This window comes from Falco biarmicus, chromosome 10 (assembly GCF_023638135.1).
Source record: "Falco biarmicus isolate bFalBia1 chromosome 10, bFalBia1.pri, whole genome shotgun sequence".
Taxonomy (NCBI): domain Eukaryota; kingdom Metazoa; phylum Chordata; class Aves; order Falconiformes; family Falconidae; genus Falco; species Falco biarmicus.
In genome coordinates this window covers 16,788,936-16,811,257 of record NC_079297.1, presented here as the reverse complement: position 1 = coordinate 16,811,257, position 22,322 = coordinate 16,788,936, and the positions used below count along the sequence as shown (strand labels likewise).

At 53.4% G+C, this 22,322-nt stretch overlaps 1 protein-coding gene across 3 annotated transcripts in view; it reads left to right on the top strand.

Moving 5' to 3' along the window:
• CDH22 (cadherin 22) overlaps positions 1-22,322 on the top strand; it is an 85,995-nt gene that overhangs the window by 28,665 nt on the left and 35,008 nt on the right. For all 3 annotated transcript variants that reach the window (XM_056354951.1, XM_056354950.1, XM_056354952.1), the window contains 2 exons: positions 4,787-5,081; positions 15,473-15,592. In XM_056354951.1, the coding sequence (XP_056210926.1) occupies positions 4,787-5,081; positions 15,473-15,592 (415 nt within the window). The remainder of the gene's footprint in view (positions 1-4,786; positions 5,082-15,472; positions 15,593-22,322) is intronic.

The window sequence follows — 22,322 nt, the reverse complement described above, 5'->3', positions numbered from 1 at the left end:
CTGAGGGTGGTGAGGTTAATGTGCTCCCACAGACTCTGGGGCAGAAGCACATTGAAATTCAGATTGATGTTCTTCTAGTTGTGTGCTGGGTTCCCATGGTGTTCAGGTTGGGTGCAAGAGGGGGTGCAGCTCTGGGTGTTGTACTGGGGAAGGCTCAGCCCCATCTCTGGGAGGACCTGCTGGGCAGCAGCAGGTGTGCAGGCTGGGCTGGCAGGGCAGGCATCTGTTCGTGCTGGTCCCTGCCACATCTGAGGAGCCAAAGTGCTGCCATAGCACCAAGGTGCAACCCTGAATTCCTGAAGATGGTCCATCCCTGGCCCTATGGCCCTCTCAACATGGGGATAATATGCTGGGTTTTGGTTTGGGGCCCCTCCCTGTGGCTCCCTCCTGGTCCTGGAAGGACTGTGCTCTGTCCTGCAGGTTGCAGTGGCTCTTTCCTAGCTAGTTACCTCTGCAGGCTGGGGCTGGCAGAGGAGAATGTCCCACTCTAGCTGTGGTACAGAAACCCTGCTCATTTGTGGCCAGAGCAAGATTGTTGCAGGATTTATGTATCTCAGGCGGGCCTGCACAGCATGGTGTAGAAGGTGCTTGGGGTGAGCAGGCAAGGCTTGGAGGGACCCTGAGGGCCAGCACTGGTGATAGAGCTTTCCTGAGCCTTGCCAGGAGCTATGCCCATCAGGCCTGTATTGTGGGCACTCCTGAGTGCCCGCTGGGAGCTGCACTGTGTTGCTGTGCTGCTCCCAGGGATGGATCCATGCTGGGCTTTGCACAGGCAGTGGCATCAATGAGCTTCTAGGGAGAGGCGCTGGGAGGTTTTGGGCTTGCTGTGACCACTGTGTCCTTCTGTGCTGTGAGAAGATGCAATAGTGCGCACGGGAGCGCTGGTCCACCGGTGCTGGAAAAGCCCTGATCTCCCTCGGGCAGTCTCCCTTCTCTGCAAGGGGGTGGCTGCTTGTGCTGTCCTAGCTCTTGCCATTGCTCGTGTCCCCTTCGGAGAGGAGCGCTGGCAAACCTGGAGCTGCTGCAGAGAACAGTGCCTTGCTGGGCAGGGCTGCGCCTGTCCTCGGGAACCTGCTGGTGTGTGACACCCACCCACCCCCGGCGAGAGGAGGGGGCACAGGGGCCTCTGCTCCCTCCACTCCCGGTGTCCTGCGGCCGAAGGAGCATTTGGCCTTGGGGCTGCTGGGCTTTGTCTTTTTCTGGGAGCTGTGGAGAAGCTGCCCTGTGGCTCCCACGTGTTGGAAGGATGTTCCCGGTACACCGATGAAGGGAGTGCGGGCTGTTAGGACCAGTCAGCGGAGCATTGCTGCAAGCCCGCTGGAGCTGCCCCTGTGGGGGCACGGGCTCTCCCCAAAGGAAAATGCCCAAGAGCTCATGCAGCAGGGCTGTCTGATGGCCTCGGCTGTCTGGTCATGAGTCTGGAGGAGACTTGAAAATGGGCTTCTTGGCTAGGGGCCAGCTGGGATTTCAGTGGTGATTTGTGTCCATTTCAGCAGACACTCAAAAGCTGCACTCCTCTGCCACGGCACTCGATGCAGTTACAGCTAATTCACAGCTCCCCTGGGAAGCGACTCGAAGCATCAGGCCCTGTCAGACTCCCGAGGTAGCCTAGCAACTGCCTCATCTCCAAAACGAACCCGGGAACCTACAACTAACCCGTTTTACAGCCCCTTTCCACATCATTCACTGCATCACCCACCCCGCTCAAAATAAGCAGCCAGCCTGCACTGAAATCCCTTCCCGGTGAATATTGCTCCCCGGGGCTGGGAGAAGGTGGGGTGCCTGCCTGGAGTGGCCAGGGCTGGGGTGGCCCGTGGCCCACCAGGAGCGTGTGCCAGCCCTCCCAGCACGGCTGTGGGTCCAGGAGCCTTACTGTGCCGGGGCCGCGGCTCCCTGCAGCGTAGCCAGGGCCTGCCCCTCGCCTCTTGCACACCTACGTCTGCTTTTCAAAGGGCTGATACCATTTCCATAAAGTCTGGGTTCTCTAGCTAATCCTTCTTCTGAACTGTAATTTCCCCTGAGGCTGCTGTCAGTTTGATGTGGATTTCTTTGGGTTTTTTAAATAGAATTATGGGGTCAGCACTAGTTACAAACTTCTGCATGTGGACAGATCTATTTTAGATAGAGGAGAGGATTAAAGGGAAAAAAGCAGATTTAATTAAGTTGCTAATATTTAAAGAAAATTGATGAACTCAGGCTTGGAGCAAACAGTGCGCCTTTATTATGGGCTAGTTTTTATTTGATTTTCTTTATTTCCCAGCCTCAGAGTCATTTTTTATTTGTGTATCTGTGCTTTCTGTTTAATTGCTTTTAATAAGGAATGTGCACCTCTGTTCACATTTAATTTTGATTTAATTATTAGTAAGTAATTAATGGCTTTGTAAAATTCCTGGTTGTAGACTTTTAGGACAAGGAAACTATTTTCCTGTTTAGCAAATCAAACAGATCAGCCTTTCGTCCACATTCCAGGCGGCCCTGGCTCCTGCGGACACCCTTGTCCCTGGCTGGCAGGGCTGAGTGGCGGGCGCGGGTCCCCTCTGCTCCTGGGGCACAGGGCTGCGGGCAGCCCCTGTTCTGGAGGGAGCTTGGGGGGAGGCACAGTGGGTCCCAGGGCCAGCACGGGACTGACCATGCTGGGGCTGCCCAGCTTCACTGGCCTGCCGTGCCTGGCGGTGATGCAGGTCCCTGGCTGCGTGGGAGCGTGGTGCTCCCTGAGCCTGCCGCTGCAGTGGTGAGACTGGGCAGGAGGGAGCATCCCTGGGATGTGCTCTGGGCCTGTGGCATCTCCCCTCAGATGTCTGTAGCCTGTTAACTGGCCCTCCCCCATTAGTTGTTGTTTAGCCAAGCAGCACAGATTTAGTTCTTTTAATCTTCCCTTGTAAATCAATCTGTACAGCCCCTTGAGCCCAGGCTCCATTTTTCTTCCTAGCATTCCAGTTTGCAAGGATGCTGGTGGCTGCTCTGAGCAGGCAGCGATGAGCAAATATGTAAAGAGGATGTGCTGAGAGCTCAGCGTGGTTCTGGGAAGAGGTGCTGGGTGGTTTATCTCTGGCCTAATTATGAATCATGAACCTGGTGTTCAGCAGAAAACCACAGATTTCTGTTACCTGCGCTGTACAGATGAGGTGCACCTTTTCCATTTTGAAAAGCTTGATCTGTAGGGGAGCAGTAGTGAACATCAGGGAGAGGACTATGAAGTGGAGGGGGCAGCAAGCTCCCCAGCAGGCAGCAGGGAGAGCTGGGGCGGGATGGTCCTGCAGACCATCCCTGCAGGGCTCTCCGAGAGGTGCTGCCCCAGCAGGTCTGTGGCCAAGCCACTGTGGCGGTCCCACAGCACTGCTGGGCTCGCAGTCCTGTTTGCTAGCTGATTGAAGGTCTCCTTCCCAGGCAAGCCTTGGGAGATGTTTCAACATGGGCAGTAATATGTGAATGTCATGTAAAATGCATTGAATTGTCTAATGCATGGGCCCCTCACTCATGAAATAAATACATAAACTGTATCTAACAAGACAAATATAATGAAGGCATCATAAAAAAGAGGCAGCTCTGGTATAAATTCTTGCTGGTAGAGCTGTGTGTCTGAAAGGTGGATTATAGAACTGTAGTTTGGAAGATTGAATGGCCCATAAACATTTTCATATTTCATTAGGCAATTAATGGATGGCACTTTTCTTTTTCTTGGGGAGCGGGGGGGGATGATGACATGATTTTGCTGATTCTAAGCAGAAATTGTAGGAAGCAAATGAAAGCAGCTGATGAAACCTTTCCGGGGGCCTGTCCTGTTATGGATTGCCCCAATTAATGCCCATGCTGCTCTCTGTCAAGATGCATTCTGCCTGTCCAGTTACTGTTAATAGATTTCTCATAAGTGGCTGGATTGTAAAAACCTCATAACTCAGTTTAATGCCACCAATAAAATTATCTCTGGACATCTGGCCTGGATTCCAGTCAGCTTCTTGTCCGTGGGGAGCTGCTGTTTACCCTTTCTTTTCCTAACTTCAAACATTGTCTTAATTAGAAAATGGAGCAGAGATTGCCTACAAAAGCATCTTCCACAGGCTCTGTTTTTCATCCTCAACATAGGCATGACTTGCCACATTCTCCTGCAGGCTTTGCTCAGGTGAGGGCTCTGGGTGTGATGTTGTGATGGGTTGACCACCCACCACCACCACCCACCCCCATCACCTTGTCATGTAAACACAATACAGATGTGCAGCAAGTGTTTTGAACTCTCGGGCAGGGAGACTTGCTAGCACCAACTGCCCAGAGAACAGAGGGTGGCTGTGGCTGGGCAGAGCAGGCAGATGAGGATGGGCTTTGGGCAGCCGGCTGGGTGGATGAGGACAGATGCTGCCTTTACACCCTGATCTGCTGTGCAGCTTGGGAGATGTGATCCCAGACTGCCAGGGTCCTGGATCCTTGCCCACAGGGAAGCCTCTTCTGGAGTGGTGTTGAGTTGTTCTTCCCTTTTCCATCATCTCCTAACTGCACAGTGGTGGGGTTTGTGCCCTGTGGTGTGGGTGGGTACTGGCAGGATTTGCGATCGGCTGAGCATATGGTGGCATAGGCAGGACCAAAGTTCCAGTTTACTGGGACTTCCTCCACACACAGGCATCATTTGGTGCTCTGTGCCGCTCTCCTATCCAGCAGTAGCAGAAGGAGTAGATGGGGCATCACACAGGGACCATGGGCACCTTGTGCAGGGGTTTTACACCCATGCGGTCTCATCGAGGGGGCACAAGCAGGGCCCCAGCCTGCTCCCACCCTCTCCCTCTTTCCCTGGCAGATCCACTCGGACTCGGATGAGGGGGACGGCTCCATCAAGTACACTATCTCCGGGGAGGGCGCAGGGACTATCTTCCTCATCGATGAGATCACAGGTGACATCCATGCCACCGAGCGCCTGGACCGAGAGCAGAAAACCTTCTATACCCTGAGGGCTCAGGCCCGTGACCGGCAGACGGACCAGCTGCTGGAGCCTGAGTCAGAGTTCATCATCAAGGTGCAGGACATCAACGACAGTGAGCCACGCTTCCTGGAGGGGCCCTACATCGGCAGTGTGGCTGAGCTGTCCCCCATCGGTAGGTCTTCTGGGTGGGAGGAGGTGGGTTGGGAAACCTGCACCTCTCTCCTGTCAAACCTTGAGCCTGCTGTACCCTGCAAAACCGCCTGCAAATCCCAGGGATTCCAGCTGAGACCAGAGCTAGGGAGCCAGAAGAGAAAAATAAGGTGGCTTAAGGAAAACAAGTGAATAAATCCTCTGAGCTGATTGCCAGCCTGTGGCAGTCTCAGCTCTAAGCTGTGCCCTGGAGACAGGTCATGGTGGTGCCAGATGCCTGCTGTGCACTTACCCTGGTTTCACACAGCTCCCTGGCTCCCAAACACAGGGGGCAGGGGTGGGGGGCACAGCCCCTGGCATGCCAAGGGGCTCGCGGCTGCCTGTGGGTCAGATTAGCCTGAGTGATGTTTCTCCCTCCCTGGCTGCCTGTGCCCCAGCCCCTCCTCAGGCCATCCTCTGTGTGCTGCTCTCCAGAGCCCCTTGGCTGCCCAGCCGTCCCCTTTGCATCCCCATGCAGCCATGTCCGCAGTGCTGCCAAGCCCCTCTCACCCAGCTCCCAACCTTCCTCTGAGGGGCCAGGCATTTTTGGTGGAGATAAGGAAATTCATGTCCCCTGTGACAGCAGCGTGGCTTCCCCATGTTACTGTTAGCCTGCCCATCCTCTTGCCACCAGGCATCCCTTAAGTCCATTGGTGATGAGCCTCACTGAAGTGCTGAGGGCCAGGCTGGGATGTGTGCTGCCGAGCTGCATGAGTCCATCCCCGCAGGGGTGGCAGAGCAGGGCAGTGAGCTTCACACTCACCTGAGTGTCAGGAGGGGTACAGGGAGGTGATGCATGAGCTGCAGTATTGCTGCCCTTCCTGCGCTGGCCCGATGATGGGTTCCCATGGTGCTGAGCACAGCTTTGAGTCCAGAGAGAGCGACTGCCTTGCTTGCACTGCCCAGAATGCCACACTGTTCCCATCCACGTCAGGCTATCTGTTATCCCCCATTGACTAGCCAGAGCGCAGAGCAGGCTGCGCATGTTGGCAAGCACTGCAGACGGGGCACTATAAATCACTGTTCTCCAAAGGCTGCATCAAGATAGAAGACAGCCTGCGAAAGACTGACTGACATCAAAGATAAGGCAGGTACCCAACACTGTCAGCAAGGGATGAGTCAGCAAGGGGGAGAGCGACAGTGCCAGAAAGGCAGAGAGTGTCGGGAGGGAGGGCGCCGGCGGGGGGGGGCAGGGCTGGGGGAGCGCACGAGGGGCTCAGCAGGTCGGGAGAACTGCCGTGTCCTGCTGTGCTCATGCAGGAAGGTCTGCCTGAAGAGGCATCCCGGAAACAGAGCACAGGGGATGGTGCTTGGGTCTGTGCTGCCTCAGGACAGAGCTCTGGCTCTCCACGGTAACGCGCAGCTATCACGAGGCTGGTGCATGGCCTGCAGCAGGTACAGATGTGCAGGAAGCACCCACACCAGAGGAGCTGCTGCTGCCTGGATTTCTGTTGGGTGGAGAACCAAGCTCTCCTGAGGCATCCCAGGCTCTCCTTCCTCTTCCATTTACCTGCACAAATACTTCCCTGAGTCAGAGAGTGACCCCTTGAACTACAGCCATGTGCTCCTGGAGAAATAAAAGACAGCATGTAGGCAGCAAAGCAGGAGGCATCCTGTTCCCAAAGGGAAGAAAGAAATTAAATTAATCTATCTTGCTTGAACAAGATTTAAAAAGGAAGGAATTCTCGACTCTAAGTATTAGACAAGTATCCCAGTTCTTTGAAAATCACTAACAATTATGGAGCTGCCTGATCAGACTGATGTGAACAAGACATATCAAAGGAGACAGTTTCTATGCGAAATTGGAGATCAGAGGGAGAAAGAAACACGGTTTCACAACATGAAAGGAGGCGATTCCTGCAAATTAAAATACTCAAAAGTTAAAAGCACAGAGAAGTGCTGTGAACGGTGTGGGCTGTGCTTCCAAGCTGCATGCTCCAAGATGTTCTGCTTACCAGGTTGAGGTCTGTCTGCCTGCGACAACCTTGGAGCTTTCTGTAGCCTGGCCAACCCAGGGAGCACAAGGGCTCCTCAGTAGCAGCCCAGCCCTGGAGATGGCCCAGCTAACAGGGCAAGGAGAGCTTCACACTGTGTCTTCAAGTGGTGCTGCCACATGGTCCCCTGCAGTATGAATGCAGCGCTGCAAGGCCCCAGCTCCCCCCGCCGAGTTCTTCCTCATTGTACCAGTGCTTTGCCCAGGAACAGGCAGCATGAAGGAGACGATGGACACATCCTGTGAAAGCATGAACAAGCCAGCCTGAGAAGCAGCTTTTCTGCTCAACCCTCTGGGGTTCAGCAGCTGCCCTGCTCCTCCACTGTGGCCCTGGTGTGGACACAGAGGGAGATGGGGGCTGGTTCATGGACCTGGTGTGTGTGAAGTTATGCTCCAGCAGCTGTAGGAAGGGCTGAGGATGAAGGACACAGGATGCTGCCTGGGCCAGGCAGGTAATGTTCAGGAGTTTCTTATGGGAAATGCCCTGCCAGGACCTGTTTGTGTGGGAGTGCTCCTTTTGTGCTCAGGTACAGCTGTGATTGTGGCTTTTTCACGGTTGGTATCAGTAGCGATGTTTGCTGTCTCTGAGCCGGACAGACAATCTCCCCTAGACCTGATGAGTATTTTCATAAGAGTGAATGGGGAGCATGCCTTGCTGCCTTCCTGAATGTGAATGGAGGTGATCCTCTTACTGGCCAAGCAGAGGCAGGAAGGCTGGGCAGCTTGGGGAGAGCTCAGATTGCCTACTAATACATCAAGTTCAAGGTCAAACCCTGGGACCTGCTGGAGAATATGCCTACTCTTGGCTCCGTTTGGGTGCAGACATTTTCCCTATCACCAGTGGTTTTGGTTCGGCTGTGCTCTCTGCTGGGGAAGGGGCTGGGATGGGGCCACCCCAGGGACAGGGCTATTCCTTGGCCTGGAGCTTGTTTACAGGGAGTTGCTCATTCCCTGTGTCTGCTGCTCTGACAGCCTTTGCTCTGTGGCCCAGCCTGAAAAGTCAAGGGTGACCCCCTTCTTCCTTTTCTCACACTCCTGCCTTCCCAGACCTCGCTGAGGTTTGTGCTTGGGGCTGCCCAAGTGTGTGGTTTTTCTTCTCACTCACAGCAGCTCTCGGCCACAGCTCTCTCTGCTCCCTGCCAAAAGCATAGTCCCAGCTCCCAAAGGTGGGTACCTTCCTGGGGCATAAAGAGGAATAAAACAAATACGGTCAGATCCGCTCCATGACAGCAGGAGCAGATCAAAGGACATTATTTGCATAATGAAGGAGTACTAATTGGGAGGGAAAGTAATTTGATTTCCTAGCGTCTGAGAGGGAATAACAAATGAGAACAGCACAAACTCTCACAGAGTAGTTGGGAGTGCTTTGCAGTGCACTGGCCCCTTGCTCTGTGCTGGGGCCAGGGCAGCACGTTTTGGCAGTGACAGCATATGTGCTGCTTGAGACTAAGAATAAGTCAGGGAGGACTAAAGGTGTCTCTGTTCCAGGATCTTGTCTTGAACAGTGGGCAAAGTGGATGCTTACAGAGGAACGGCGCACACACAGTATGTGTGATGCTCTTCTTAATACTTTCCCAGCCAGCGACCAGTTTCAGCTGGGGAATTTCTTCAGCTGTGTATGGTTTCTGTGGGTTTAGTCAACTTCAGTGTCTGTCTTCCATGAACTCATCCGGACTCAATGTAAACCTCTGCAAAGGGAAAGTGAGTTGCTATTGCTATCTGGTGGATCAAAAATGGCAGATGCAAGATGGTCAGGAAAGTGAGGCCAGAGTCTGGGATTTGTAAGGGGCAGAGGTGGTGCTTTGAGCTAACCCCAGCCCATGGAGCTAGGCTGAGCATGTGTTATGCCCATGGAGAGGTCAGCGGTTTCCACCTAAGGCTGGCACTGAGCTCCTGCACTTGGAAGAAGCACATTCAAAATGGAAACTGACCCAACAGTTTTGCCTGGCCCCCCTTGGCGTGGCAGGACTAGCTGCAAGAGCGGGCTTCAAATGATTTATCTTTAGAAACCTCATCTGGCCTGAGGCTGCTGGGGCATCAGGAGAAACGGGGCAGCTGCTAAGGGCTGTTTTGGAGGCGGCAGGGCACAGAGCCATTGAATGCCGCTGTCGGGGTGTGGAGGAGCCAGGTTTGACCTGGTGCTGTGTGAGTCTGGCAGGGGGGCAGCAGTGGGGCCGAGGGCTCTTCCTGCTGAGCCTCCCCAGAAGGAGCAGGGCCTCACCCTGCCTCAGGGCTGGCAGCAGCTGCTGGAGACAAGGCACTGGGTCCACCTGGGCTGAGGAAGGCAGGGGCTAGTGGTGCTGCCTGGCAGCGTTGTCACTAACACCCCCTCTGCCTACTGCCAGGTCAGGACAGCCAGCTGCCACGCACGCACATGGGCCAGCCAAGGAGCAATCTGTCTGTAGGATGGGGTCCGAGCAGCAAACCCTCGTGCAGCCCTACTGCTGTCTTGTCACCTCAAGAAGAAACTGTGGGCTCAGAGCTCGCAGGGTGCTCTGTGCTGTCGCCTGATGCTTGGCCTCTGTGTGGGCACCCCAGTGCAGATCACTCCAAAATGCCCAAGCTGAGTACCTAGTACCAAAGGAAGAGACCTGCAGCTGCAGAAGGAGGTAGGATGGGACCCAGCCAACAGCCTGGGAACTGCAGGAGCTTCACCTTGTAACAGGAGATGCTAAAATTAGCTGTATTTTAGGCTCCCTTCCTGAGTATCCTGGGGTGTGCTTAACAGCTGTCTGTCACACACAAGCACGAGCCCAAATCCAGCACACCATGAGTGCCTCCTGCAAGACAACTCTGGTGGTTGCACAGAGTGGGTGCTGCAGCCTAGTGCGTGCTTCTGGGCAGTTTGGGGTGCATGCAGAGCCTGGAGTGAGGGACATGCTAGGAAATGTGCACCCTTTCATCAGAGCATCACTCCTCCCTTGGTGCATTTTACTGTCCTTATTTCTGCGAGGCACCAAATCCAGATTTGAGACGATTTGGCTATACAGACAGAAACTTGGGGTCAAGCCCTAACTCTAGCACAAAGCTGGCTGAAGGCAGAAGTGATTATTGTAAAGAGAAATTGCTTAATCTCCATGCTGGAAGCAGAGAAAAATACTTTGTTTAACATACAGCTAGAACATTTGTAGGCAGGGTTTGTTGTTTTGGTTTTTTTTCTTTCCCTTGATAGAAAGTGCTCAAAACACTTGTGTGCATCTGGAAGCTGCTGGGGCAGCAAGTAGCTGGGGTGTGCCTTGTCTGTTTGCCCTCAGAGACACTACTCCTTCCCCTTCCAGTGCTGCACTCCTGGTCATGGTGCAAGCTCTGAGCCCTCTGCCCTGCGCATCGAGCACCTGCTACACCCTCTCATCCCGTCTGCATGTGCTAAGCCCCTCAGGGAACCTGTGCCCCCTAAATTTAATGCTTTGGCTTGCTCCCCAAGACAGCACATTTGCCTGCTTGGCATCTGGGCTGGGGTGCCTTGTGCAATGGGTTTTTCTGGCCAGACACCCCAAAGGATGTTTCCCTAATTGTATATTTGAGCAATTGCACCACAGCCAGGTTGGCTCCCTCGGGCTTTTCTTGCGGGGCGTTAGGGCTCTGCAGTGAATCTCCTCTGGGTTGGATTTGGCTTTCTACCAAGTCGGGATGTTCCTGAGATTGCAAGAAACTCACTTCTGCTCCAGTAATTTTTAAGCTCCTCCTGGTTTATTTTCTTCCCTGCTGTCCTGTCTGCTTGTTTCTGGGGTGCTTTGGCCCCTGCATGTGCTGGGGCAAGACAAAAGCTGCAAACGGCGCTGTTTATAAAATCCCACCCCCACAGCAACCAGGTCCCCGAGACAGGAGTGCTGCACGCTGGCATCAGTCCAGGGCATGTGGCTTTGCATGACAAAGCTCTCCTCTCGGGGTCCTTTCCAGTCTGCAGAGCTGGAAGAGCCGCGGTCCCCGCACCGAGGGCGCCCCGCCGGGCAGGGAGCTGGCCGCCGCCGGGGGGAGCGGCTGGGGGCTTCAGCCGGGGCCGGGGCTGGGGGGGGGCTGCCGGGGGGGGGCCGCGCAGATGTAGCGGCGCTGGCTTTGCCTGCCCGTGTGCAGGCCTGTCGCCTGGCTGTGCTGCCGTCGCCGGCGAAGGGACGGGTCCTGGCGGCTCGCTTGGGGATCCAGCGCCGTCCCGCATCACTCGGCGGTGCGTCCGCCGTTTTGCCGGCCGACACGTCTTTTAGCCGAACGTGTTCGCAGCAACTCGCCCAGCCGGTGGTCTGGGGCCACAAGCCTTCCGTGTGCGAGTGCGTGGCACCCCCAGGGCGGCCGAGACGGGCCCCGGAGGCTCAGGGTCCCGCGGGGAAGGCGGCGCCGAGCGCCAGGACGGCTCCGCGGCCTCTCGGCGGGGCTCCGCGGGGCGCGGAACTGCCCGGGGCTGCGGGATGGGCCCGGCTGGGGGCTGGCAGCCCCTCTCCGCTGCTGGCTCCGGCGCTCCGCTGCGTGAAGCAGGGAAGGGATGAAGCTGCCGGGCCCCGGAGGCAGGGGCTGGCCGCCCTCCCTGGCAGCTCTGCGGGACTGCCCGGGGGAAGCGCAGCCTGTCCCATCTGCTGTGCCAGGTTGCACGTTTGCAGCAGGAGAGTAAGAGATGGACTCCGACTCGTTAATTTTTATATAAAATTGTTGGTTTCCGTTGGTTCTGTGGGGTGACTGCCCAGGGGAGAAACTGAGGTCTTTATCTGGTTTTACATGTCCAATTATCTCTCTGGATACGAGTTCAGGCTTCCTGGTTATGGGAGGTGGGTTATACAGTACATGATGGATATTTAGGTTTTATTTATCCTGTCTTTTATGGCTGAGGCACTGCCAGAAAACTAAATAAAACTCGTACATGCGGTACTTGCTGTGGGCAGTGCTGTGCTCGGAGAGCGGGGACTGCTGTCAGCGCAGGGGCGGGAGCGGCGCTCCTGGGCTTGGCTCTGCGGGGAGGAGGGGATCGGGTGTAACGGGAATTCAAGACCTTTGTTCTTTACAGTGAGAGGGAGGGGTGGGAAAGGGAGAAGTAGGGGTTAAGAGAGGATGCCGGACAGTTGGACTGCTAGATTCCTGATATCCTATAGGTGACCTTGAGCAGGCTGCATTGCATCTTTGCAGACTAGAAGTCAAAGCACAAAGTGGTGTTTACGTTCCCTACCTGCTTGTTTTGCTCATCTGTTAATGAGATGCCATGAGAGCAGGTGGGGAAGGGAAGAGCCTTCACCACCTTCAGGGCTGCTACCATCAGCCTAAGGGCAGCGTGCTGTGACCCTGCTGCCTCCAAGCTGAGGGTGTCCTGCTGCAGTGCTCCTCATGCTGCTTGGTTTTCCCTCACACTGGAATGGAAAACACTGCTCCCAAACATGAGTCTCACGCCTGGGACCTGGCAGCCTGCATCTGCAGCCCTGTGGGCCAGGAGCTTTCTGTGCTGGCATGGGAAAACCAAGAGCAGCAACCCGCCTGGCTTGTCCAGGGCATAGCTTAAAATGGAAAAACAAACCCCCACCTCTGGATGGGTGTAGGTCCTGCCTTCCCGTTGGACTGTGGCACTGATGCAGCTTTGCAATGTTCAGGTAAATACTGGAACACCAGGAGTGTAGCTCTCAGATAGGGGTGAATTAGTAGGTGTATAGTGCAAGTGGGTGAATGCATCTGTGGAGAAGCAGCATGAGGGTGGAGAGCCTGATGCAGACTTTTGGTGTTGAGCCTCCTCCCCCCCCCCCCTTTTAGTGATCACTGACCGGCCCCTGTGGGGTGACAGCACTGAGATGGCTGGGATAGAGGGTTGTGGCATAGTCCTTGGGGCACTTGCTCTGCCTGCATGTATGTGGTTCTGATGCAAGCTATACTGTATACAGGGCGAGTGCAGGCAAATAACTCTTGATGGGCTCATGTGCGTGTGGGTGAGTTCTGGATCCCCCAACACTTTGCCTCTGAGGTGCCTAGGCAAGAGCAATGGTTCTTGGAGTGTGGGGTGTTTATGCAAGATCAGCAGGTTCTGCCTGTGGTGGTGGTGGGTGCAGGTGCGGGGGCAGGTGCTGCTGTGAGTACTGGGCACGGACTCTCAGCTGGTTGCTGCTGGGCTGGGCACAGAAGGAGCCCTACCTGCTGCTAGGGCAGGTGGTGCTTTTTGTGATTCTCAGACTTTGGCAGCTACAGCATCCCTAGCCGGGCTTCTCTGCTGCACCTGGGAGAGGGGTACTTGGAGACCCTGGTGCCACATACTTTGCCTTCCCTGATCCCTTCCTCTGCTTTCTGATCAGAAACCTCCCAATGGAACATGTCAGGGTTCCCAAAGGGATATGCAGTGGGGATCATCTGCCTTAGCTTAGAACTGGTGAAAGAGTTGCATGATGGCAGGCAGCGGGAGGAGGTGGGACAGACCTTTTCAAGGAAATGCAGCAACAGTATTTCTTAAACAGTTGTTTGCAAGGCAGGGAGCTAGTGTTGCTGTAGTGTAATTTGGATGTGCCTGGCAGGGATGCACCATAACTTCGCTGGAGACAGCAAAGCATAAATAAGTTGACTTGAACTAGCTTGTTGCTGAAGACTGATGAGGGGGATTCTTGTGCTATCAGCAGAGCTGCAGCTCTGAGAAGACAGCCAGAGAGAATGAAAAGCAACCATGGTAACTGCTTATTTTCTTCAGTGAACACGCTTTCCAGAAGATCAGAAGCAAACTGTACTGGGGGAGCATGTGCATTGCAGCAGCATTGCTATCTCTGCTGTCTCGTCTCCTGCCCGAGTCCAGGCTGGGCTGGTGCAGAAATGCCCTGGCTGCCTGGCTTGCCTGCAGGCTGTGGCTTGTGGTCTCCTGACAGGGGAGGAGGAAAGCACCAGGAACTGGAGCTCCTCATCCTCCATTCTGGATGGTTCCAGCTCTATTTCTGCCCACTGTGATGTGGGAACAGGCTGCTTCTGACTGTATTGCACCTTTGGTGTTTCAGAATGTAATGGATCTGGACTCAGATGCTGACAGCTAGTAGTAAGCCTGGCTCTGGGTTAGTTGTGACGCAGGTGTAGCCAAGACCTGCCTGTGAGATTGTCTTTGCAGCTTATGGATGAATGAACTGCAGAACAGAAGGGTTTCTGGACCAGTGTGGCACCTCTGCTCCTCAGCCTGTGGCACAGCAGCCCTGAGAGATGCATGAGGCAGATCAGCACTGCTGGATGCAGCAGTGTGAGCTGTGAAATGCTCTTGTGGCCCCTTCAGTTTGGGCTGGTCTTGTGCCCTGGAATGATCTCTGAAGCAAAACGTACCTTTTAACTGCAATCATTGCTGGGGAATCTTGTCCGTTATAAATTACTGGCTTCACTGCCAGCGTTGTCAGTTCTTGGCCCTGGCAGTACTTTGCAGCAGGGAGTTTCCCAGTTGATTTGATCTCTCCTATGGGCAGCTCAGGGCTCTTCTCCCCATCCTGCACCTCATCCCACCAGAAGAGTGACTGGTGCCAGCAGTTTGCCTCTGGGGCAGAGATGCCCTAAGTCTGGTGCTAGGGGTAGAACTGGGTAGCCTGTCCTTATGGGTGTTTCGCCACACCATCTCCTTTCTCAGAGGTGTCTGTAAGTAGGATTAGGCTTCCCTTCCTTCTCTCTTTTGTTGTCTCTGTAGATCTCAGCCCCTTTGCTCCTGGTCCTGTTCTCATGTGCTGGATCCTGCTTTTGTCAAATTGAACATGATGTCAAATTAAAGCCATCACAGGGACAGTTGGAGTGAAGCACCCAGTTTAATGAGGCAGCGCTGAAAATCAATAACTTAATTGCAGACATTTGATGGACTTTTATCCAATTTATAGTCCTCCTGCCCTCCTACGTGTAGAGCATGAGGACGTGGGATTGTGTCTGGCTCTGGGCAAGCAAAAGCCTTTCTTCTCCCATGGCTGTTGTCCCTTTGCAGGTTTGTCTGCTGCAGAGATCTGGTGCTGCAGAGTGGATCAGGCTCTGGCTGGGAAGTCCCTCTACATGCGGGAGAATTGCTTGGTGTTGCTCAGTGCTGACAGGAAAGGGGCAGCTGTGGTGATAACATCTCATCCCTAGCTCTTTTCCAGATGGTCCAGCAGAAGTCTCTGGGAGAAAAGCTCCAAGCTGTTCAGACCAGTGATGTCCTGGAGAGCAGTCCTGCCTAGACAGCAGCCCCAAGGTGGCCCAAGGTCCAGTCCCTCCTGCCACTCTGCAGGACAAAAGGGCATTTGCAGCAGTATTTGGAGTCCTGGCTCTCAGGCTTTTGGGGGGAGGCAGTGCCTCAGCTGTTCTTGTTTCCCTCAGCGTGTGCAAATGATCAGTGTTGACCCCTGCTTTCCTGTTCTGCCAGCCGCTGGCCCTGAGGTTCGCGTTGGTCTTCTCTCCTCCTCCCTGACTTTCTGTTTTCCTCCTTGTCCCTGCTGCAGGCACCTCTGTGATGCAGGTGATGGCATCTGATGCTGATGACCCCACATATGGGAGCAGCGCCCGGGTAGTCTACAGTGTGCTTGAGGGCGAGCAGCACTTTACTGTGGACAGTAAAACAGGTGAGCAGCAGCTAGCTGGGCTGGGGCAGTCCGTGTGGGATGTCTGGAGAACAGACCGTGGCCACGTGTTCGGTGCACGGCTGTGTGCCAGCAGGCCTGTGCCCCCATGCTGGCTGTTGGTGCTGGGGTACCCATGCGGCGGCGTTACTGGGTGTGGAGAGGAAGCTCAGCAGCCCTGCAGGCTGCTGCCTGGCTCCAAGCAGTGCCTGCAGCAGGCAGCACCGCAGAGGAGGACCTGCAGCTGCCAACCCAGAGCGCCCTGCCTGTGCCTGCACCAGCCAGAGCTCCTCTGTGTGCTCTGTGCCCAGAGCAAGAGTGCACCTGCAGGTGTATAAAATCTCAGTGTGAAAGGTTTAAGTAATACCAGAGGGGCCTTACCAAAGGCTGCATTGTTATCACCAGGGCTTTGATTAAAGGTAACACTTTAAATTAAGGATCGGTTTATAAATGTTCTATTAATATTTAATGAAAGAACAGTAGAAGCTGCTCCATTCCTTAATAACTTATAATAGAGCCTGTTGTAAAATGCCTCTGTAATAAATCCCGAGCAGATGATGCTCTGACTTACTGGTTAGAGTAGACCATAACCAGGAGGTGCTGGGGTATATATTCTCCTTGCCTCCCAGGAGTGTGACTCACATTACCCTTAATGGCAGCCTTGCAGCTTTCTAAGGAGGGAAGACACTCAAATGCTAATAAGAGGTATTTAAGGCACAAAGCATGCAGTAAAGTACCCACAGTTTAATGAAAAATTGTCAAAGGACAAGCACGATGGGTAGCTGCAGCTCTTGCTGGAAAGCTGGGTGTCCTGTCCCGCCGCCGCCCCCCCCCCCCATTGCTGAACCACAAACCACAGTGACACAGGTTGGGAGCGACCCTTGAAGTGCCAAGTCTTTGTCAGGGTGACCTGTGTTTGTTCTAATAGATGTTTTCTAAGGCTGTTTTTATGTAAGAGTGAAATTTGTTCGGAGGCTTTGGTATGGGGAGAGTGTAAGGAAGGTATGTGTGCCTGAGCCTCTGCATCTGTGTCAAACTACATGCCTCCTGAAAACTGGTCTGGTGCACATGGGCAAGCCAGTCCCAGCCCTGGCTGTGACACTGGCCCTGGCTGCCGTCACAGGAGAGCTCCAGTTTGGTAGCTCCTAAGCACACCTGACAGCAGAGCTGGGGTAAGTGGTGGAAAATGCCATTGTCTGGGCAGAGCCTGGTGCATTGGGGAAAGTGCATAAGCAGCGGCTTGGGGCTGTACCCGCTCCTGGTCCAGAAGCTGCTGCACCTGGGTTTTCTTCTCTCCCAGATTTGCTTTGTTTTATTCAGGGCTGGGGCCGGGAGGTGGGGGGACACACAACCGGGGAGGGGGTGGTGAGGAATGGATGAACAGTGGGCTAAACATTGAAAATTCTGGTGTGTGTGAGATCCTGTTAATCTGAGACAGCTTTTTGTGAGTAGAAGCCTGGCTGCTAGAATGAAGAGGGACCACTGGGAGCAAAATGCACAAGCCAAGACGTGCAGAGGCTCAGCTTTCTGCAAAAACATTAATGCTCTGTATTAAGGCATAAACTAAAATGTGCCCTGTGGGACTGTGGTGAGAATTAATGTCACTCTGGGAATCCAAGCTTCTTGATTCCTTGACTTTTTGTGTCTGAATTCTCAAGCTGGCTGTTTCCTACGCAGGGGGGTGTTGTTGTTGTTGATTTACTGTTCTACTTGCTTGTGATTCATAAAAGCAAAACTGCTGACAGTGTGCAGAAGAGTCCTCGGCCCCTTTTGAGCACATCTGTTTCCAGAATATCTGACCGCTAAAACAGGTATGGGGGCTGACTCTTCAGTGGCATCTGGGTTGCAGTTAGCCTTTTGCAGCTGCCTTACCTGGGCACCAGGAATGCAGTGGGCAGCTCTGCCCGTCAGCCACTTAAGATGCAGCTGCAGCCTGTCCTGTACCACCTGTGGCCTCGTGCCTGGCATGAGCTGTGTGCCCTGCTGTCAGTGCCAGCCTGGGTGGGTGCGGAGCTGGGGGCAGCAAGTACAGGACTCGTGGTGCCGAGGGGGGACATTGTTTTGTTGAGTCTCTGGTAGTGGCAAGGAGCCAGCACGTCCACCCAAGCAAATCCCATCCCGCTCCTACTCTGCACTTGGACCAGTTCTTGGTGCTCCACATGGGAGTCCTGGTCTGACTGCCCTGGGGGGCCTGGCTTGTGCCCTGAGCATGAGTTTTAATTACCTGTAGCAGCATAACTCTCAAGAGCCACCATTGTTATTAATGGCCATAAAAAGAACCGTAAAAACCTGGCATGTTACATTTCTTATAATACATAGTAATGAAGAACAATTTGTTTTCCCTTTTTGGTTTTGACTTTCTTCTCCACCTTTTCTTGTAGGTCCATACATGCAGTGCTCCCTTGCACACCGCCTAAGCCCGTGACACCTTCCAGCGTGTGTGCTTTCTTCCTTCCTTGCCTTTACAACCAGCTCTTTTCGCACTGTCCTTCATAGCATCAGTTTTGCACGTACAAGTGTGGTTTGCACAGTTGCCTATAGGATATGAACAGCGTGTATGTTGTTAAGCTTGTCTCCTGTTCTTGGATGTTACTAGCTGTAGTATTCAGCTGGAATTTTGGATTTGATGGACCTGTCAAAGGCAGACCCAAACCATCTTGATGCCATGCTATGCTGAATCCTAACACTCAATAAGCCTTGAATTCATGTACTGTCACAAACATCTTTTTAGAGGGAGACTAACAACTAAATGGCCCCACTGGAACAGTGGGAGCTGCAGCACGGCACTTGCTGGTGTCCGCAAAGCTGTGGAGAATGATTTCAGTTTCCACAGTGTTGAATGATGGTGAAGAAAAAGCACAGCTGATCCATATGGGCTTTTCTTTCGTATACACCGGCTACTACCTCTTGTACTTTGAGAACTGAGTTTCAGGAACTGAAACTGTGTGTGCATTTGTGTTGTGTACCCCAAGCCAGGTCCCAGAACTTACCCTGCATATGCTGAGGGTCTAGGCTGGCTTTTTCGGTGTATGAATCGGGAGCTTTGTATGCACAAACTCTGGAGGCATGACTTTCTTGCTAGCTGTGATAATATCCCCTAGGTTTCTTGCAAGAGCCCGCAGGCGTTAGTCACATTGAGGCTTTGTGCTGACCATTCATCCTCAGTTTGCAGGTGGGGTGCAGCTGATCTTTGACTGCTCTTTCTAGCAAGGGAGCTACATTGTGCCGTTTCGTGGCTGCTGAAGGAGGGAGGCTGTGCTCCTACAGTAGTCAGCCCCTGTGTGTGCTTTGCTGCTTCTGTTGGAAAACAGCCGCATGTGTTGGTGGTGGGTGTTGCTTCTGCGTGAGAGCACTTCAGCCTGGCTGTAGAGCCTCTCTCCTGCCCTGGGGCTGCTGGCTGGCTGCGGGGCCGTGTCCGTCCGTCCGTCCCCCCCACTTTGCGCAGCAGGACGTGGAGCAGGAGGCTTAGTGCTAGTTCCTGTTCTAGCTCCAGGAAGCCCCTCCTCACCAGGATCCTTCTAACTTAGACTTTTCAATTGCTGAGATAGGCATAGAGTGTATGTGACTCCCAGTGCGTTTACATGAGAGGAGAAATCAGTGTGCATTTAAATTTACAGGCCATACTTTCATGTTGCTTTGTGTCATCCTGCACTCTGTACCTCTGCAGATCATTCACCTTTGTAGGGGCAGATTGCTTCTTTCACAGGCAGCTTGCCTGCCTGCTCATGTGTGTTCCTGTGTTCTTTGCAATGCCCGTCCTCATCTGTGGCCAGCACGGCAGAGACTTGCTGTTGCCAGCAACAGCTTGCTACCCACAACCTCGGGAGGAAACCTGAAAATAATGGACACCCAGAAGGAGGGCACAACCTGGTGCCCTTGGCTCCAGCAGCCTAGTTCATCCCTTTGCAGGGACATTGACTGCTACAGAGCAATCACAACAGGTAATACTGCAGGCCTTGTGATACTTGGTGCTTTCCTTAAAAGCCCAGTTGTTGGTTCAGGAGTGTACGTGGGAATCTTGCCTTTTACTGAAAGGAAGAGTTTCTTAAAATCTGACGTTCTGCTGTGCGCAGGGAAAAGGCAGAAGGACTGAGAAGGCTAATTGAAATGCAGTCTGACATTTATGATTACTTAAAAAGTTCCTGAGTTCTAGAGCCTGTCTCCTGATTTGGAGACTTAGCTGGTGAGGGCTTAGAGGTACTTGTGCCAGGGAGAGCAGGAAAAGAAATACTGGCCAGTTGAGGTGAAGCTGATGGTTGGTTGTGTGCAGCCATTAATTGTTTCACCCTTACTTACAGACCCTTACAGAGCCAGCCTTGCCCTGTTTGGAGACTGATTACAGCCCTAGTCCTGGGGTGGTGAGGGTGGACTGGGAGAGGAGTTGTGGCTGAGATCATGCCACATGCTGAACTGGGCTGATGAACTGTTGGGTTTGTGTGATGCAGTGGTGGGAGGCAGAACATGTTTCTCTGCTGCTCTCGCCAGTTTGTTAAAAATGCTCCTTGGTGCCTGGAAACACAAATCGGTATGCGTGTGCGCGCGCGCTCTCTTGGGTTTACACAGATCTGTGCCCCATCCCAGAAGCTTATTTACCAGAGCTGTGCACAGGGACAGGGGGTCTGAGCATGGGTGATGAGGGTCTGCAGAGAATGCATGCTTATTTAAGGTGATTGCTCTTATTAGCAAGATCGAATGTTAACAGTCCTCTTCAGAGACTGGTGCAAGAACTTCAGCTGGTTTGGGATCAAACTGTGTGTTTAGTCATCTTGAGGAAATTATAACTACTAATGTGCAGTGGGAATTAATATGAAGTGACGAGGGATTTAGCTGCTAAAAGAAGGGACAAAGGGAGGGTAAGTGTGCTGGCCCATCTGCCAGAGCTGACTGCAGGTGCCTCCCTCCAGGGCACTGGTGCCTCAGTGCTGGCGTGGGGAAGGCTGATTCCAGCCTGTAGGTTCTCCTCTCTGAGCAGTGGCAGTTGCTCTGTCTCTGCGGGTGCTGCCCTAGGAGCTATGGGGCAGCTGGTTTGACAAAGACTTGGCCACCTGCTGTGAAAGATACTGTGTTAGAAATCCGCAGGCTGCAGCATCCCTCAGTCACAATAGTTGGGTGATTCTGCTCCCTTCCAATTAGCTTTGCTGGTTAGCTTGGTTATGCTGATGCAACCGTGCTGTTTCCATTTCTGGATCTCACTCTGTACCTTATTTGCTGAAGAGACATGAACCTCCTGAGCCTTGTGCCTAGTACCTTGCTTAGACCACCTGTAGTTTCTGCCTTCCAAATTGCCCTAAGGATGGGAAGGGTGGCTCTGCACGTAGTGGGGATGAAGTGCTGGTTCCTGGGGCTAAGACCCCATCTGCAGTTGGCTAACCTCCTCCTCGAGGCAGAGATCTATTTGCTTCGACTGGCCAAGCTGCTGGGGAGGAGTGAATCTGGTTTTGTCCAGCTAAATAGGAGAGAAGATAGAGAAGACTCTTCTCAGGCATACACAGTAAAAAGAGACAAATGGCAGGAAGAGAAAACTTGTCACCATGAAGGTGGCATTTCTGTCCTTGGAGATACTCAAAACCTGACTGGGCATGGCCCTGAGTAATCTCATCTGCCTTTGAAGACTGCCTGCTCTGAGCTGTAGTTGGACCAGGGACCTCCTGAGGATGCCTCCATGATACATTACTTTCTGGCTTTGTGGCAGGGAGCATGTTGTTCCTGACTGCCCTCAGCTGGAAGGTGACCTGTCCAGAGGGTCTCAGAGGATGTGGACATCTGAGCTAGAAGTATCCAAGAGCAGAGCAAAGCCCATAGTAATTGGGATTCCTGGAAGGCGGTTACCTGCTGAGTACTTTGTCCTGCTTTGTTTTTTATCACCCAAAGAGTGTCTGCTGGTTGAGCAGATTTGATGGTATATATGTGATGCTGTAAGTGTCCCCTTGCCTGGTAATTTTACTGATTAATCTGGATCATGCTGGAAGGCCACATGTGCCTTGTACCAGAGGGTATGCCACCATGCATCTGGATTATTCAGCTATAACAGATGCTGACAAGAACTAGGGAGATGAGTCTGAGCTGGAGGTGGTTCTTGCTTTATTAGCAGTGTCTGGGAAGGACAAAGTTTGGTAGTTTGGCTGGAAAGAATGTGAATCTTGGGAGATGACAGCAAGGACTTTTCAACATACAGCAGCAGAGGTCCCTGCCTCTTCTGTCTCTGTGCCCTGAGAGCAGGTCTGCCACCATCACTTGCTGCTGCTTTGCAGAGTTCCTGGGGGTCGGGGAGCAGAGGCTTTCCTGCCTCTTAGGAGATGGGACCATGCATGTTTGCTGCTGGTGGCTCTCTATGGCAGCACTCATAGAGCCATATTCAAGGAATTGGTGTGGAATATGTTTGGAGACCCTGGTTTGTCAAGGCCACTAGTAAATGGGAAGCGGTACCTCAGCCTAAGAGACAAAATCAGCCTGACAGTTGGGGTAGCAGCCTGGTGTGGCCTGAGCAAGTTTAGGGGGAACAGGTCTCTTGGTGAGAGTGCTGCTGGAGCTCTTGGAGGCCTGGGGCATGGGGCACTACATCTGCATCAGACCCCCACTCTCCTAGGATGAACTGGACAAACAACATCTTGGTAGGAGATGGTTTCTGCTCGGTGTGCACCCTCACCAAAGACAAGGATTTTGTCTGCCTCCTGCCACTAGAATAACCAGAGCGAGCTGGGGCTGTTTGGCCTGTTCTGCACATGCCAAATGG